At 41.4% G+C, this 13,977-nt stretch overlaps 1 protein-coding gene across 1 annotated transcript in view; it reads left to right on the forward strand.

Annotated features, from left to right (window-relative positions):
• The window catches only part of EVPL (envoplakin), a 52,537-nt gene that overhangs the window by 33,203 nt on the left and 5,357 nt on the right, over positions 1-13,977 (forward strand). Inside the window, exons 10-20 of the mRNA XM_075349598.1 lie at positions 295-567; positions 3,145-3,302; positions 3,581-3,678; positions 3,804-4,009; positions 4,210-4,388; positions 4,720-4,858; positions 6,262-6,455; positions 7,851-8,001; positions 9,163-9,246; positions 10,787-10,897; positions 10,975-11,067. Of these exons, the coding sequence (XP_075205713.1) occupies positions 295-567; positions 3,145-3,302; positions 3,581-3,678; positions 3,804-4,009; positions 4,210-4,388; positions 4,720-4,858; positions 6,262-6,455; positions 7,851-8,001; positions 9,163-9,246; positions 10,787-10,897; positions 10,975-11,067 (1,686 nt within the window). The remainder of the gene's footprint in view (positions 1-294; positions 568-3,144; positions 3,303-3,580; positions 3,679-3,803; positions 4,010-4,209; positions 4,389-4,719; positions 4,859-6,261; positions 6,456-7,850; positions 8,002-9,162; positions 9,247-10,786; positions 10,898-10,974; positions 11,068-13,977) is intronic.

Raw genomic sequence — 13,977 nt, forward strand, 5'->3', positions numbered from 1 at the left:
CGCATAAAGGGGAACCTCCTGGTACGTTCGCGTAAAGCGGAACTTCTTGGTGCATTACTGTAAAGTAAAGCCTCCTGGTGTATTAGTATAAAGTTGAACCTCCTAGTGCATTACTGTAAAGTGGATCCTCCTGGTGCATTTTCGTAAAGCAGAAGCTCCTTGTGTATTCGAGTAAAGGAGTACCTACTTATGCATTAGTGTAAAGCAGATACTCCTGGTACCTATAAAATAAATGTGTATTATTTAGTATTATCCTTAAGAAAAATAACAATTGCCTCTATCCTCTTTGTAAAGTTTCATGATGATGCAGACGCTGTGGCTGAAACCCTGAATACTGTAAAGAGAAACCTGGATACCAAATACTCCCAGCCCAACACGCAGGTGCCAGGGGCAGTATCTGATCTACTTCTACAGCTGGAGAAAGAGGATAAGCAGCTGGTCCAAGCTGAGAAGACCTTGTCTGAACTCAAGCAAAGAGCACCAGAAATACATCCTATCAAACAGAGGAGGATGAGACCGAAACAGACGGCTAATTTGGACACAATCTGTGATTGGGACTCAGGAGATGTACGTTTCCCATGCAATTATTGAGCATTGTGAAAAAATGTATAACCATAAGTTATAGTCTGCTAAACCAAAAGTCCACAACCTTTTGTTAATTCATACTGAATATTAAAGGGAATATGTAATCTGCATGGGGTGCAGAGAGGGCTGTTGCACACCGGTTGGGACAGATACAGGCACAACTGATGGACACGTATTGTGCATGTGCCTAAAGGCCGCTTTACACGTATCAATTTATCGTGCGTTCGCATGTGCGATCGCACCCGCCCCCCATTGTTTGTGCGATACGGGCAATTTGTTGCCCGTGTCACACAAAGTCGTGAACCCCCGTCACACCTACTTACCTTACAAACGACCTCGCTGTGGGCGGCGAACATCCACTTCCTGAAGGGGGAGGGACGTTCGGCGTCACAGCGATGTCACACAGTGGCCGGCCAATAGAAGCGGAGGGGCGGAGATAAGCGGGACGTAACATCCCGCCCACCTCCTTCCTTCTGCATTGCCGGCGGGACGCAGGTAAGCTGCAGTTCATCGTTCCCGGGGTGTCACACGGAGCGATGTGTGCTGCTTCGGGAACAATGAACAACCGACGCACAGAAGGACGTTCGATTTTTAGAAAATGAGCGACGTGTCAACGAGCAACAATAAGGTGAGTATTTTTGCACGATCACAGACGCTCGTAGCTGTCACATGCTACGATATGTCAAACGATGCCGGATGTGCGTCACTATCGACGTGACCCCGACGACATATCGTGTAATATATCGTAGCGTGTAATGTGCCCTTTATTCTAATTGAGAGGGCACTTGCACGTTACCTTTTAAGCACTGGTTTACTTCATGGGCAACTCTCCAACCTGGCATGCAGCACAACCTCTCCATGCCCAATGTTACATTGGCCTGAAGAGAAAGGTCAAATAGAAAAGGCTTACATTAGAAACTAACATGACTTTTTCACCTTTCGGTTCCTAAATTCTTAAATCCCATAAAACTACAGTATTAAATTAGGTACACTACTCAGAAAAAGTTAGAGATATTTGGTTTTCGGGTGAAATTTATGTAAAACGTAAAAGGCGCACATGACAGTGATATTTTATCATGGAAGTAGAGCATTAACGTAGAGATTCACAGAGTAACGTATGTAAAAATATCTCCAAAATCATACAAATTCATTCATTGACTAATCCAACTGGAGTAAACTCTAAAACGTAACATTTATTTAATTTAATCTAAAAAGGTGACATTTTGCACTAAAGTGACAAACACATATAAAAATGAATGTGACCCATGGTACTGTGTATCCAGTTATGACAGATCCTAACACTGAATTATGAGAATTACAGGTGCCTTGGTAGAACAATATATTATTAGTATCCTTATAGATGACTTGTTATTGATCATAGATTGCCAAGTCTGCCCTAGGTTTTGATGACTAATAGCTCTAACCAAAAAGGTCTGTATGAGGAGGTAAAAAACAAAACAAAAAGGACTGTGCTATAATGATAGCAAACAGTACTATATGAAACAAGACATTTTACAATGATTCAATGGTGACAGTATCTAAAATAAGCCGCACTACTTGGAATAAATAATGAACTGTATATAGAAGCCGAACTATATAGTTCAACTGAGTATATACAAGTATGGTTATGGTATACCTAACATAATACAGAGACTAAGCTGTGACTGTGAGATTGAATGATAGATGTGATGCATATGGTATTGAGTATTTGTCCAGTTAGAAATTAGTATTCCCTATAAAGTTTAAGATAAGTGGTATAGAACATCATAGCGCCTCTGCACGATTGGAAACCGATTGCAACCGTTGCGCTATCATGCTCTATACCATCTTAAACTAACAATTATTTAATAAATTGTCAGCTCCTTATGACATAATGCAGTGATAATCAAAAGAAACACGTAGGAAGGGGTCTCCGGAACGGTTAGGTTTTTAATGTGATTAGTTGTGGAAATGAAAGGGTTAACAACGCACTGCCGTGCAGAAACAGAAACTTCAAGGTTCATTGAAGATCAAAAGTGATTTTTTATTCTACGCGTTTCGAAGCAGGAAAGCTCCTTCTTCAGGACACAAAATCACAGATGTACCGATTTATTCCTTGAGTAGAAAAATAAAATCACTTTTGATCTTCAATGAACCTTTGAAGTGTTTGTTACTTGCATGGCAGCACAGTGTTAACCCTTTCAGTTCTACAACTGATCCTATTATATGCTATGGGGACTGCTGCAGCTGGATACTCAATATTCATGCGTCTATAGTACTTGTGACTTTCAACACTACCTCAGGTGAGTGGTACTCGCCCTAACTGCACATTACCCTCACCCGGGTAAGACTATCTACACCTTTTGTCTTTTCAGCTCATACAATCTATTGAGGTTTTCAATGTGGTATTCCCATTGTTATAGGGAATACCAATTTCTAAATGGGCAAATCCTAAAGACAATCTAAGTGAGACGTCATGCCTATAGGCAATAATTTATTTTGATTAAGATGTTAATCTGGAACTTTTTGAATAGTTGACTAATCTATAGAGCAATGTCTAATCAGCTACCTCTATTTCAGGTCCAGCTAAATAAAGGGGAGACATACATGCTGAAAGATAACAGCAAGAAAGAGAACTGGGCTGTGCAGGGTTCTGGTGATGCAAGAACCAAGGAAGCTCCAGCTGCCTGTTTTATCATCCCTCCACCAGACCCAGAGTCTGCGGACAGGTTAAAGAGGTGAGTACTATATTATGAATGGGAGGTAACTGACCATCTCTAAGGATATTAGTTATAAAAACCAACAGTGGATCTATACTGGGCAGGATGGAGGATATAAATGGAGGCTGACCTCTTACATGGTTATGTTCACAATCATCAATATGGTGGCCATGTTCATGATAATTCACATTTCTTTGGCTCAGTTGTTTGTTGGTTCAGCAATTGTTTCTTTTCTGCATTCTTACAGTCTATTTCATATATATGTTTTTTTTAACCATGGTCCATATGTTTATTAGGCTGGATGCCGAATTAAATGATGTGAAGAGGAAAAAGGCATCAGTGCAAAATACTTTGAAATCAAGCAGCCGCGAGCCTCAAAAAGCCACTCAACTGGGTAAGATGCTGATACATGTCAAGTGTAAAAAGTCATCCTGGTATATTCAGCCAGGAGTATTGTGGATGTGACTTATGGTTTACGATTTTTAAATTAATGGTCATGTTTTTACACTATCTGTACAGCTCCAGTGGGTGGTGCCCCTATACCGCCAACTCGCACATCAAGTGTCTCTAGTGAGGACCCTCAGGGAACACAGATTCTTAATAAGTTGAATAAAATCTATGGAGACTTACAAGGCACTGAGCAGGAGGTACTGACAAGAGTGCGCACCCCTGTGAACAAAGCGTCACCAAACCAGGATCTAACTGGGAGGCTAAAAGAACAGGAGGTGGGTACAGCAAATCGAGAGTGCTGACAATACCTCTCATGCATTTTATATCTCGTCTTGTTTATATCATATTTTTAACATATACTTTCTGTAAATATGGGTGGTGTCCAGAAATGAAGGAGGAAATTGTAACATAATATACACACACACATACTTAAAAAAAAACCTATCACAATAACAGCCTTTACCCGTTAACGTAGGGAACTGCCCGGCGCCTCCAAACGATTGCATCAGAGACGGATTCTGCAAAAAGAGAATGTGAAAATTTCCTGGCGAAGAAACCAACAGGACCAGCGGCCACTCAGCTGCCTACAACACTGGCCAATGTGAACAACAAGTACAACGATGTTAAAGCCCTGTCATCACTCTATGGAGAAGAGTAAGTGGACAGACGTGTATACACAGTTTATAGCATATATAGCAACAACACTTTGTGACGCACAGTACCATCATGTATATCAGCCCAAGCCTCCAGTTGGGCTCACAACTTACACTTAGCAGGGTCAATGTCATCTAAGGGATAATTACCTATGGGTATATTTGTAATGTGGGAGGTAACTGGAGTAGTCAGAGAAAACTCACACAAGGGAAATTGTTGACCCTGTCAGATTGCAACCGAGGACCCCAGTGCTACTAAACAGTAGGGCGGGATATACTAAAAACTTCACAGCTCCCATTACATTTGCATTGAAAGTATTCTACTCTTACAGAGCTAAAGCATCACTGAACTTAGAAAATCAGATTAACAAGACTGAAGATATGATCAAAGGTTTTGAGAGTTTCTTGGCCCAGGATGGCGTTCTTCCTTCTACACCCAATGGTATCCAAGAACAAGCCAGTCAGATTCAAGTAAGAAATCATTGTGCTTTGAAGCCCCACACAATAAATAAGAGATAGAACCAAAGAGACTTAATGTACAATTCATTGCACTATAAAGCATTGTTCAGCTGTCAATTGTACATTAGTCATGGCTTATATCTAGATGAATACACTTAAAGTGGACCGGTCAGAATTCTGAAAAGTCTGGTTTCATAAAAACTTGTATTCCTCATGAAGTAATAATTTGGTGCCATCTTTTTTCAGACCTATCTATTAAGCCTACCTTGATTATTCCCCCTGGAAATATACAAATAAACTTATAACATCTGAAAGTTACCATACTTCTTGTCAATAAGGAGTGTCTCTAAACACTGTTAGGCTATGTGCCCACGCTGCGGAAAATTTGCGGAATTTGCCGTGATATTTTCGCGGAAATTCTGCAAATTTTTCAAAACTCTGCAGTACAGCGAGTCCCCAGCCATTTCTATGGCATTTTGGAACTGCTGTGCCTATGCTGCGTTTTTTTCTGCAGCGGAAATAATGCGGATTTCCCCGCGGAAAAATCTGCAGCATGTGAATTATTCCTGCGGATTTTTCCGCACGATCTATACTTACCTGCCTTGATAGAAGACACCCGAGTCACTTCCTCCGATGCAGAGGAGCGCGGTGGAGCCAAGAAGCAGGAGGTGGGTGGGGGTCTGCACGAGCTCCAGTCATGTGACAGCCGGAGCTAGTTCAGGCCCGCCCACCTTCTCCGGCAATGTGCAGACAGACACGGCCGGAGAGGGAAGTGCTGCATGATGGAGGTAAGTATGAACTCCCCCATCACTCCAGCACTTGTTCTGCATTGAGGATGCAGTGCCGAAGCTATGCCGAAGCTATGGTACTGTATCATCAATGCAGAATGCCCGCAGCATATCCGCAGGACATTCCGCAATAAAACCGCAGCATGTAAACAGACAAAGTTGTGCTGCGGTTTTCTGGGAGCTCCTGCGGAATGTCCTGCGGATATTCCACAGGACACTTTCCCCATGGGCACATAGCCTATTACTGTCCACACTGAGCGTGTTCCATTGGTAACACCTTATTTTCAATGTATTGATATATTTCCAACAGAGATAACAGAGGAAAAATGCTAAGGCCTAAGAAATATTAACTTGTATTGTACATTGTAAGGCCTAAGAAAGAAAGCTTTGTAAATACAAAAAGTGACTTAAAATGAACTGGTAAAGTAACAAGGTTAATGCCCATTTGCAGCCTTGTGTCCATGTTTCTGATTGCCATGAAGCCAACCTTTTGAAGGGAAAGTTCATAGTCTACAATACCATTTATACATCTTACAAGACTTATACCTTTGAATATGTTTTAGAAAACAGAACACCTTTTCCTTCATTGACTCAATAGTTTTTTAATGAAAATTTTGTCTCCTCCAGAAAATGAAGAGAGACCTTGTGGACAAACAGGACAATCTCCTGAAACTAAACCGGAGCTTAAAGGACACAGAATTGGCATGTAACTCCCTCCAGAGTAACACTAACGAGCACAGTCCTGATCTGCCACGTCAGCGCATCAAGGTCCAGAAACTAAATGACAGATACCATGCTGTTGCTGACCAGCTGGACCAAAGGTAAGACCATATGGTGATAAAAGAAAGGTGTGACACTCTGCTATTGCTTCTATTAGATAAATGCCAGCTGACTTTGAAATTATGGAGATTTTGTGATTTCTCGAGACAAATATTTTGAGAATGTCATTGAGTATGGACCTGTGGTACTGGGATCATAATGAAAATTATATTAAAGGGTCTACCTATTGATAGAATATCTGTAAGTTATGCCATTAATTTGTTAATCATTATAAGTGCTGTGTCAACTACTGGGATTCCTATGGATCATGAAACTAAGCACCGTGGTCCTTTCTTGACTGAGCTGTGTGTCTGGTATTGGAGTTCAGTACTTTTAAAGTAAATGTGTCGTACTAAACATATGAATGGTCTTGAGTCTGGTAAAACCTGCGATTCCAGTAGTGTGGAATTTTGGCTACTCACCATGACTACCACTCAGATGCGGTAAATGTGATAGTCATGGAAAGGATGTCATGGCAGAATAAGGATATTTGTCCCTGACATCATATAAAAAGCAATTATCAGAAGAAAAAGGAGAAAAAGACATTGCACATAACTGCACAACCTGTATACAAAAGTAACAACACCTTTATTTAAAGTACACTTGTACATATAAAAACAATTAAAACATGAACACACTGCCAACACCAGGCACCCACAAAATATTTGTAGTAAGAAAAAGTCAACAATCACATGTCACAGTGCAAATTGTATATATACTGAGGATAAAATGCCTGCAACCACCTGAATGACATGCATAATGGCCTGTACAGTAAGGTGTATAATATATGAATATTGACATGTGTGAATGATACCAGTACAGGCAGTATGAATTACAGCAAATTCTGTACAACACAAAGAAGGCTAGTATGCCCGAGTATAAAGAAAGCATATATGCAAAGATAATAGCAATAAATAATGTTGCCAGAAAAATATCATAGGTGCTCTATATAATCCAATGGAGCCCAAGCAAAAATGTACCCCATCAAACCCATGTAGGCATAAGGTAGTGTGTGGCTCAATCCCTAGCCAGAAAATTGGCCAGTAGCCCACCTTAGGCTGGCATAACCAGAAGAATGGGGGTAGAGACCTGCAGCAGAAGCTGGTGGGAGCGAGGCAACCACAGAACGTGGCAAATAGAATGTGGGTGCGCAGGAGATCCAAAAAGCAATTATAACATTTAACACTTTTATGAAATGGGCTGAAGATTGCATGTTATAAAGCATTTGGATATCTGACCTCAACGGATCACAAGAACGGGAGTGATATATCCTCCAATTGAATTTTTCTTAAAGCGAATATTGGTCAAAGGTCTTTCTGTTATAGGAGAGAACTGTTCTGTATTTGACTTTTTTTAATGTTCAGCGACTAAGACAAAACAATTTGATGTTCTTTTAGGGAGAAGATGCTCAGAGATACCAATTTGCCTTACCAGCAGTTTAAATCTTCAAGTGAAGGCATGGAATCCTGGCTGAATGGCCTCCCACGTAACCAGATTACACCATCAGATTCTCCTAGTCAGGTCAATTACAAACTCCAAAGCCAGAAGGTAAGGGGGTATGCATAGAAAATAAATAAGGAAGGTACAAGGAGAAACTCTTCATACATAGTAGTGATGAGTGCACATGCTTGGAACTGCTCGATAGATACTCCATAGAGTAACAGGGTACTCCAGACACTAGGCACTTGATATGTTCAATTTCCCTGCCAGCATATTCTCTCTCACTTTTCTGTTAGGGCTGGGCAGGGAGAGAGAGAGAGACGGACTTGGGCGGGGAGAGAGAACCAGGTGGGGGGGAACAATAGAGACCAGAGCGGGAGGAGAGAGACCCGGGCGGGGATGGAGAGAGAGTCCCGGGCGGGGATGGAGAGAGAGACCCAGGCGGGGAATGAGAGAGAGACCTGGGCAGGGAGAGAGAGCGAGAGACACCCGGGGGGAAGAGAGCAAGAGAGACCTGGCCAGGGGGTGAGAGTGAGCGCCCCGGGGGGGGGAGAGAGATACACCCTGGCGGGGGAGAGAGAGAGAGAGCAATCGGGGGAAAAGAGAGAGAGAGACCCAAACGGGGGGGGAGGAGAGACCTGGACCGTTGGAGAGAGACCCAAACAGGGGAATGAGAGAGAGGCCTGGGCAGGGAGAGATAGAGACCTGAGGGGGGGGGGGGGGAAAGATAGGAAGACCTTTTCCTACATACTAGCCCGGGGTTGAATGGAAGTGAAAATGTTTAGAGCTAATCAGAAGCATTATTTAGTAAAGAATAAGCTTCAAAATGTACCGTTACTGATTTCAATGTTTTAAATTATTTTCACTGCCAAAATATATACATTTCATAATAGCTGACAAAAAAAGAACATCCAAAATTAAACTTCCCAGACAGCTAAAAAGAGTATGGAAATATCTTCTCAGCATTTGTTGATGTTATCAATGTGAACAATGAATAGTAATGGACTTCAAGGAATGAAACAATATATATAACTATAAATTGTCATGGACACAGAAATAGCCTGGACTGGAAAATACCCAGCTAAACCAATAGGCAAGCTCCAGAAGAACGAAATGTCTAGGGAACAAGGAAGGAAAGTATGGGCAGATAAGTCCCTTGGTGTCTCTATAGACACCAAAGCTTCATAGGCTTCTACTGTTAAATTTTAAACTGGAGGCAACATATTACACATATGTTATATATAATTGTATATTCATGTATCATTGCAGAGGCTGATAGAAGAGATCCAGAGGAAGGAGCCAGAGAAGAATAACATAGTGAAGATTTCCAAAGACTTGTCAAATTCTCTTAATGTAAGTTCTTCCATGCTTGTTGTAAACTATATGAGATAGACACTGTAAAGGAATAAAAGACCAGAATATTCATCATGGGGTTAAATAAACCATGATTTCTGATAAGTGGACATTGAATTGAAATACTGATCATGTTAGATTATTCTAGATTAGACACAATGCCAGTGACTGCATGTACTATAAAAAGCTCCAACGCATACGGAAGCAAGGACAGCTATTGAGATTACGCTTCTCTAAAGGTCCAGTCACACTAAGCAACTTACCAGCGATCCCAACAACGATAGGGATCGCTGGTAAGTTGCTAGGAGGTTGCTGGTGAGCTGTCACACTGCGACGCTCCAGCGATCCCACCAGCAACCTGACCTGGCAGGGATCGCTGGAGCGTGGCTACACGAGTTGCTGGTGAGCTCACCAGCAACCAGTGACCAGACCCCAGTCTCCTAGTTACAGCACACATCAGGTTAATTAACCCGATGTGTGCTGCAGCTAAATGTGCACAGAGCAGGGAGCAGCGCACACTGAGCGCTGGCTCCTTGCTCTCCTAGTTACAGCACACATCGGGTTAATTGCCTGATGTGTGCTGCAGCTATCTGTGCACAGAGCAGGAGCCGGCAGCACAGGCAGTGAGAGCGGAGGAGGCTGGTATCAAAGGTAAATATCGGGTAACCAAGGACAGGGCTTCTTGGTTACCCGATGTTTACATTAGTTACCAGCCTCAGCAGAAGCTGGCTCCCTGCTCACTGCACATTAGTTGTTGCTGTCTCGCTGTCACACACAGCGATCTGTGCTTCACAGCAGGACAGCAACAACTAAAAAATGGCCCAGGACATTCAGCAACAACCAACGACCTCACAGCAGGGGCCAGGTTGTTGCTGGATGTCACACACAGCAACATCGCTAGCAACGTCACAAAAGTTGTTCGTTACCAGCGATGTTGCTAGCGATGTTGCTTAGTGTGACGGGGCCTAAAGCCTCAACTGCTTTTTCGTCAAGACAACGTGTAACCTGATGAAGAAATTAAATGTCTGCTGTTTTAAAAGGGAACCTACTGTATGTGCACTTTAAGCAACAACTGCATCTAAAAGCAAAAAAAAAATAAAAAACACAATGATTTATAAACCACCAAAATCTAATATTTACTAGAGAATCCCAAGCTGTGATTGATATAAACACCTTCTCCTTTTTGAGACGTATTAACTTATTTCTTCTTAAATAAAGGAAATCAAATGGAACGCTTGACTACCCTTTAGACTTCCCCCTATTAGCCGAATGGGGGACCAGCAGCACTCACAGGCTCTTTACAACTCAGCAGTGTACATACAGGTGTGAATCAAGCAGGACTGAACTGCACTACAAAGTACGATCATCCTGCTTCTAGACAAAGAATTAGGGGCCCTTTCTTTATGATGATAGGTGGAGTTGATGGTGGTCAGAGCCTCACCCATCAAAAGTATATCCCAAAAGGTCCATGAATTCCGAAAACAGAAATTTATATATACACACACAACTGACATGCTAATAATGTATTCATTTCTTACAGGACTATGAGGCTCAGGCTGATCGATATCGCTCTACCCTGGATCCATCCATTGCCTCATCTTCTCGAAGAACATCCAAGGCTGCCTCCCTTCAGGAGAACATTGAAAACAAGGTTGTTCTTTTTTTCCAAATTTAAGTGACGGGAGAATAATTTGGTATGCAAGCTTACCATCTAATTTTGCTTTACAGGAAAAAGATTTGGTAAAACGGTACACCGAGGCAGCAGTGGAGAGCAAGCAGCAACTAAATCAAATGGAATTTGCAAAGAAGGTTCTAGATAAGGTAATGCAAAATTCGCAACTTGTGTTTTTGTTTCTCATTTCTTTCTCTATCCTTTAGAGTAGCAGAATAGTAGGATTTGTATTAATTAACAAAGCTAACAGGGAAACATTAGGACTGCCTTCCAGATTAGTCCAGGCAAACCTAGTGGGACCCCAAAATGTAAGCACCCTCATGATTGTTAAACTAAATCATAATGCAGTGAAAATGCACTGTATGCAGAGTGTATGATTGTTATGCCTTGGACACGCTGAGATCTTCACAAACTAAACCGTTCAGAACTTGGGTAATAGCTATCAGATTGGTGGGGGTCCGACTCTACTACACGGTGTACAGAGCTGTTGTGTCCCGCCTCTGTACACAGTGTACATTCTACAGTTATGTGAGTAGCAGACCGCTAAATCGTTTGGAGTGTCGTGTGTTGGATTCCCACCAATATGAATGGTCAAAGTCCTGGAAAACCCCTTTAAGTAAACGTAAGTACTACTTTTGAAAAACTTCATCTGCCTCTAACAGCCGGGAGTGGAGCAGCACTCTGCCCATGGCTATTAACTTGTTAAATGTCGGTGACCAATCTCTGACAGCAGCATTTAACGCGCGCTAGCAGGGGTGCGCACTGTTCTGAGTCCTCAACAGCATGCTTGCAAATCGGTCACAGTACGCCGATGTGTTGTCATGACAGCTAGGGTCAGCTGATGACCCCTCATTTCTTTCATCTAAGTACTCCTGTGAAAACCAGCCTGTGGCTGGCATTCATAGGAGACTGTGATTTCTTCTATATACAGCAGGCATTGCTGTATACAGAATATGTGGTCAGACTATTGCAGGTTTGTATAGGTCCGGTCTATCAATATATAAAATAAAATAATCTGATCACCAAACAGCGTAACAAACAAAAACAAGGAAACGCCAGAATTGCAGTTTTTCGGCCATTGCAACAACAGAAAAAAATGTAATAACAGTTGATCAAAAGAACTGTATATAAACCAACATAATATGAATAAAAACATCAGCTTGGGGAGCAAAAAACAGAATGTCACACAGCTCCATATCACAAAAGTTAAAAATCGTACGCTCTCAAAAAGTCGTGACACAAGCAATGTTTTTTTCAAAATTTGAGATTTTTTTTCACCACTTAACGAAAACACAAACATTTACATAAATATACACTTTATGTATAAAATTTATGTTTAATCTCTTTTATTAAACTTTTATTAAAGTTTTAAAAGAGCAACAAAAGTGTCCATACAAACATAACATGTCAAAACATCCACAGCATAGACATAAATTCTGGAAAAGTAAGTACCCCAACGGGTAAAGAACAACAGCTGTTATCTAGATAACATTTATTTATGTACAAATATACATGTTTGTTATCTATGTAATCATACTAGCCTGGGGTATCACACTGTTAGCTCAGTTTTATGGTAAAATGAACGCTAAGTAAAAAAAACTAAAAAAAAAATTGCAAAATTTAAACTTTTTTTGCTATTTCGCCACACTTGGAATTTTTTTCCCACTTACCATCACATTGTATAATAAAATTAATGGAATCATTCGAAAATATAACTCGTCCCGCAAAAAATAAGCCCTCACACAGCTATATCGACGGAAAAATTAAAAAGTTATGGCTTTTGGAATAAGGAGAAAAAAAGACAAAAACACAAAAATGAAAAAAAAAGCGCCCGATTCTTAAGTGGTTAGTGGTTGGAAAAGCAAGTGATACCAATATATCTGGAGGGCTAATTTTCAACTAAATCACATTACTACCTTATGTACAAAAATGCATGATAAAGATGGAAAGTCTCCCAGAAGCAAAGATTATCAGAGGGATACCAACGTGAAAAAAAATAGTACAGTTAAAAAAAAAATATTCCTCACTGTAAAATTACATAGACTACCCTATAAAACTTAAATACTTTATTAAATCACTTAAAACCACACCGTGATTACTAAAAGTGCACAGGATAGATTGCTAGCCCTCAATAGCTGCACCTATCTGTGCACTGCCTTACAGCGGGGGTTGGCACCCTAAAAATGCGATGTGGCGCCCCCACTCCGCGATGACTTTCCCTGCTGTCCCTGAAGTCCCTGCCGGAAAAAAGGTGCAGTGCCTAAGATAAGTGCCCCTGAGGTCCCTGCTGGAAAAAAGGTGCAGTGCCTAAGATAAGTGCACTTATCTTAGGCACTGCACCTTTTTTCCGGCAGGGACTTCAGGGGCAGCAGGGAAAGTCGTTGCGGAGTGGGGGCGCCACATCGCATTTTTAGGGTGCCAACCCCCGCTGTAAGGCAGTGCACAGATAGGTGCAGCTATTGAGGGCTAGCAATCTATCCTGTGCACTTTTAGTAATCACGGTGTGGTTTTAAGTGATTTAATAAAGTATTTAAGTTTTATAGGGATAGCCTATGTGCATGTATTTTGTTATTCCCTAGTTGTTATCACATATGAGTCTTGTCACTGTAAAATTATAAAGACTTTGAATATCTCACCACTCACATTGCATATTATCAAAAGATTCAGAGATGCTGCAGAAATCCATGTGTACAAAGGACAAGGCCAAATGGTAAATATTGGATGCTCGTGATATCAGGCCCTTTGTATGTTACACAGAGTCCCAACTTTTTTGGAAATGGGGTTGCATAGCTCTTAAGATGTCCATACACTTTAAAAAACTGTCATACAGCTATTACCCTTGACTCCTCCATAAAGATACAAACTCTACTCTTCTCAAAAGGTAGAGGAAAACAAGCTACCTCCAGCCACTTTTAGCATAGGCTTATCTGCTGTAAGAGTGGCTTGGCACTAGTGATGAGCGCATACTACCATGCTCGGGTATTCGGTTCTCGTAACAAGCAGTTGAATGCTCGGATGGGAGTGACTCGAGTACCAAGTATAATGTAAAGGGTGCTTTA

Source organism: Anomaloglossus baeobatrachus, chromosome 5, assembly GCF_048569485.1.
Source record: "Anomaloglossus baeobatrachus isolate aAnoBae1 chromosome 5, aAnoBae1.hap1, whole genome shotgun sequence".
Lineage (NCBI taxonomy): Eukaryota > Metazoa > Chordata > Amphibia > Anura > Aromobatidae > Anomaloglossus > Anomaloglossus baeobatrachus.